The sequence below is a fragment of the Austrofundulus limnaeus genome, unplaced genomic scaffold, assembly GCF_001266775.1.
Source record: "Austrofundulus limnaeus strain Quisiro unplaced genomic scaffold, Austrofundulus_limnaeus-1.0 Scaffold310, whole genome shotgun sequence".
Lineage (NCBI taxonomy): Eukaryota > Metazoa > Chordata > Actinopteri > Cyprinodontiformes > Rivulidae > Austrofundulus > Austrofundulus limnaeus.
Genome location: NW_013952712.1, coordinates 369,961 through 375,002, shown reverse-complemented (window position 1 = coordinate 375,002; position 5,042 = coordinate 369,961). Strand labels below are relative to the sequence as shown.

Here is a 5,042-nt window from a genome sequence, read left to right as displayed (position 1 = left end):
CACGCACGCACGCACACACACACACACACACACACACACACACACACACACACACACACACACACTGGGGCTGTCTGCTGCGCGGAAGCAGAGCACATCGGCATGGCACCGTGACAAACACTTTACACACTCCAGCACTCAGCGGAGGGGAGGGAAAGGAAGGAGGGAGAGATGGAGAAAAGAGACGAAGGAGGATATGAGGCAGAGGAGGGTGGGGGAAGAAGAAGGGGAGGGGGGGGCTAACAAATTAATAGGAGCCGGAGATATATACAGGCAGTGCTGCCGAACGGGGAAGGAGGAGGTGGGATGGAGGGGGTGGAGGAGGAGGACGACGAGAGAGCAATTCATTCCTGTTTTCTCCTCGTTCATTCTCTGGAGAGAGGCAGAGCGGAGCTGAGCATATTTGCTCAAGAGAGGGAGAGAGTAAGGGCTTTGTGTGGCTGAGGAGAGGGAAAAGTGGAGGAGGAAGGTGGTGGTGGGGGGTGACATAAAACACAGAGCAGAAAGATGGAAAGCCCGCGCGAGGAGGAGTAAAAATATGGGGGGCTATAACAAAGACTTTTAGAGCGTAAAAAGAGGGACAGAGGGAAGGGAAAGTGGTAATAAGGGAAGGGGAAGGAGAGGACGGTGGTTCCAGGTTTGCACAGGATGCAGTTTGTCATCTTCATCAGCTGACAGCCGGGGCTGGGGAGGGAGGGAGGGAGGAAGAGGAGGACTGGGGATGGACGGAGAGGTGAACAGAGAGAGAAAAGAGAGGAAGGGTAAAGGAGGCAGCGTGGGGCGTGGGTGGGGGGTGGGGGGCAGCGTTTGAGCCGGAGCTTTTGAAAGACGTTGACCCTGTAATTGACCTGTGTCTCCGCCTACATTGCCGTGGCGACAAGCAGAGCCGCTGCAGCTAATCACTTAGTAACCCTGACCTGTCAATCACACCGGTTCTATTTGGGGGAGGAGAGAAGAGGACGGTGTGTGTGTGTGAGTGTGTGTGTGCGCGTATATGTGTGACGTGGGAGAGAAGTAATAACAGCACTGGGGTTATCATTTACCAGACCACCCACCTCCTCCCACCACACCAATGCTGATGAAGCCCTGGTTTTATAAAAGGCAATATAATGCTTTATTCCTCCATCTCACAGACACACACACGCACACACGCACGCACACGCACACACGCTCCTCTATAGTGTTCATACTGAGACAGCAAAGCTTTGTGAGAGCTCAGATAAGGGAGAACAAGAGAGGAGAAGTGGCGAGGCTGAGCAGGAGGGGAGGCCGAGAGGAGATAAGATAGCAGAACGAAGCTGTCATGCAAATCAAACCACACCATTTTTTTTTCTCGCTTTGGACAAGTGTGACTTTGTGTTACCTGTTAATGAGAGGAAAGATGGACACCAGCAGGTAAACGGAGGGATACCACTTCAGCGGCTTGATCTCGTCAGCTAAGGAAACCTGGAGGAGAAACGCATAAAAAAACTGATGAGCGCTCGCAATAACACTGCTGTCTTTAAATTTTACACAAGCGCACATGGTTAGTGTCTTAACTGGGAGATCACAGCACCGAGGCGAACAACAAAGGCCAATTAGAACCTAATAAAATATTAACCTGCAGAAAATACACAATATCCACACAGTTATGAGAAGAAACGGGGATTCCAATTAAACTGGATGCTAATGCTTTTTGCCTTTATGCGAAGAAGATGAAGGTGGTGTTGTGCAGAGGCAGGCAGGAAGACAGAAAGATGCAGCAGCTAAAAGTTGAGGAGGGGGAAGAGAGCTTGGTGCTGGAGAGCTTTTACAAGCCGTTATCTAATTCCCAGGAGAGGAGGACTCTTGCATCCGGAAGAGGCTGAGAAGAGCGGCCCCTGGATCGATTTTCTGCGCTTTGCTGTTTTTTTTCCCCTCCTAGGGTAGGACGCAGTTTCCAAGCCAGCGCAAAGCCTCCCTCTCTTTCATTCTATCCGTAATTCCCCTCCAAACACACACACACACACACACACACATACATGCGCACTGGCAGACGGAGCCAGGAGGCAGGCTCACGAGCTCTGGTCTCTACCCCCACATGCTGGAAATTAATTACTCACTAGAAAGACCCTGAGGCGTGAAAGCTCGCTCTAACGCAGGCGTTTTCAACAATTCAGAGGAAAATATGGTGGCATTTTAACTTATATATGTGCGTGTGCTGCTCAGGCTATAAAAGCATATAGTATGTGTGGTATTTAATACAGGAGCCAGTGTTGTTCTGTGTAACAAATGCAGGCCGATTGTGACCAAATGAGGCCGGTCGTACCGCTGTCAGTAACAGCACAACCCACAGTCAAACATTAGTAGGCTTAGCCCTATTAGTGGCTATTATTATGGGAAGCTCTGGCATCACTGGCCATGTCAAAATCTGCCTATTGTCATCTCAAGTTGGTGTGTGTGTGTGTGTGTGTGTGTGTGTGTGTGTGTGTGTGTGTGTGTGTGTAAGCAGGAGGGTCATATTAGGATAGATAAAAATAGTAAGCCGGGAACCAGAAGGATGTAAAGTATATATCGAAGGACAAAACGATAAAAATAAATAAATAAAAAGGTGGGGGTTCTAAAAGACTGCAGTGAGCCTGGTAATCTCCGACAGAATTAGGCGAGTTTCCGAGCGTATCAGACAGGATGCAGGATGGTGGAGGAGAGGAGGAAGAGCGGCGCGGGTGAAGTGCCTCGTGTTTTTAATCACAGTCCTCCGGTGTCAGAGGCCCCTGCGCTGCTCGGGAAGCAGAGGGGAATGAAACCATAATTATGTGGAGCGGGCGCAGCAGTCCCGACGTTAATGACACACACTAGATTACAGACAGTTATCGGGAGCGAACCCCCCTCCCCCCGCCTTCTCATTTCCCTCCACCACCCACAGCACTCACCCTCGGATGCCGCTCGTCTCGCTCACAACAAGCTCGCTCTAAAAATAACAGCGTCGGGTCTACTCAAGGCACCCCGACGTCAATTTTATCCGCTTTTATTGAAGTGAAATTCTAAGATATTCCAAATTTTTGGGGGGCAAACCACTTTTTTATTATTCATCACAACCTTTGCTACAATTTTACCCCAAATATTCATCAGCAGGGTTTGCTCTGACATTACACAGGTTAAAGTTTGTGTTGGTAAAAAAATGTCCTGGGGTTCAAAGAGTTGATCTCAGGCTTTGAATTTTTCTGGTATAGATTAGTTTCCTATAATGACTCCAAGTAATAAAAAAAAACCAAACATCTACATTGTCCTGACAGCTAAAAAAAACAATTTTTGTGGAAGATTACATAAAAATAAGACAAAAAAACACCTTTTTATTGGAATTATTATGACCACTTGAGTATTATACCTTGAAGGGTTTCAGCAGAAAGTGAAAAAAACAAGCCCAAAAAATCATAAAGTAAGAAACACAATCAACACAATATTTTTCTCATATTAATTCCTAAATTAAAAATTTGTAGGCAAAATGATTGAGCTACCACATCTGTTTGCTAATAGAAACAGCTGAAAGTGACTGAAAATAGGTAAACAGTGGAAACATCCATGAAAGAGCCAATTGGAATCAAGACATCCAAAAGCTTTGATGTATTGGTACGGATTTATGCTCGTATTTGTTGAGTAAAGTATGCAGCGATAAAGATAGAGTCAGCTGAAACTTAACTTACGATCTAAGAAAAGATTCGCAAAATACACGTGTGTTTAAATGTCGAGCTCTGTTTTTATGGCGCTCCACCGCCCTGCTTGATCCCTGATATTTAGTCTGAAGCGGCCTTACTCATTCGCCTTTTTTTCACATTTAGAAGCAGATTCATTTTTAAATTTCCACCTAAACAATTTTTCTGAGGTTCTAAGCTCATTCTGTTTTACCATATCTGTTCACCTACACAGAGCAGAATGTAGGTCAACCATGTGACTTAAGTTTCCTTCAGGTTTTCAGTGGATTTAGCTGAGTTTGTATACATTGAGTGCATATCCGCATTTTAAAAGTGAATAATATATGTGCAACAATACTGGGCAAAACTCTTTCAAACTGTACTATTTGATAAAGTCAGGACAACCTGTTTTATGTTTGATTTCACACTAAGTGATGAATAAATAAACTTTTAATAAATGCTTCATCTATCTTGAAACATTTTTTTTAAACTGTCAAAAAAAAAAACAAAGCATTAAAAATCCAAAATATTTGTTAAATACAGCTGCTGGTTGTCTGGAGGCTGGAAAGTAAAAGCCTACGAGAAGGTTGGTGAGGGTTGTCAAAGCTACACTGAACCGCACCAGGAGGTCGCAAGAAAACTCTTTGCACCTTTCTAATTCTGACTTGTTCTGTCTGCGACATATAAAATCAAAACTAAGTGGATTAATGAGGATGCACACATGCAGGGCCCATGCACAGTGGGGAAACAAGATTAGGAATGCCAGCACACACACACACACGCACGCACGCACGCACGCACGCACGCACGCACGCACACACACACACACACACACAGAGARAGACATTATTACTCAAGCCAAAGCACATGTGGATTTGTAAACAAATGTCTTGAGAAGATAGCAAGCAAGCTGCTCGCTGTTTGCACAGCCAGGTCTGTGGCTACCCGAAGGGACTGAGCTGCTGCGTGTGCAGGTGTGCAAATGGGCTTAAAAGATGTGTGTCTTTAAAACYGTACTCTAAATATCCCTCTCTATGACCCATACCGCTGCAACACCCCTGCGATGCTTTGCCATGCCTTCAGACAAATGACTCAAGAGGCGGACACAGACAGGTCACTAGCATCGGACCTGTGGGGCTGACGAGTGCCAGCGTTAGTGATGTGTGTCACCATGCCGGCCAGAAGGAGGATGGTGCCACAAGGTGCCGGGTGGAGAAGAGTTAAAGAATGACAAACTCCAGAAACGTGTGTGAGCGCATGAGGAGGGAGACACGGCCAAGTGGATGGAAATACCCAGAGCCGGCGGTCTTTAGACAGCCCTCAGGAATCGCTTTCTCTAGTTTACACCTGCTGCTACATACTCACACTTTTTACACACAGACACACACACAC

At 46.2% G+C, this 5,042-nt stretch overlaps 1 protein-coding gene across 1 annotated transcript in view; it reads right to left on the bottom strand.

Moving 5' to 3' along the window:
- si:dkey-100n23.5 (cyclic AMP receptor-like protein A) overlaps positions 1–5,042 on the bottom strand; it is a gene marked incomplete at its 5' end in the record, with an annotated part of 69,441 nt that overhangs the window by 37,185 nt on the left and 27,214 nt on the right. The window contains 1 exon segment of the mRNA XM_014021908.1: positions 1,364–1,446. Coding sequence (XP_013877362.1) covers positions 1,364–1,446 — 83 coding nt within the window.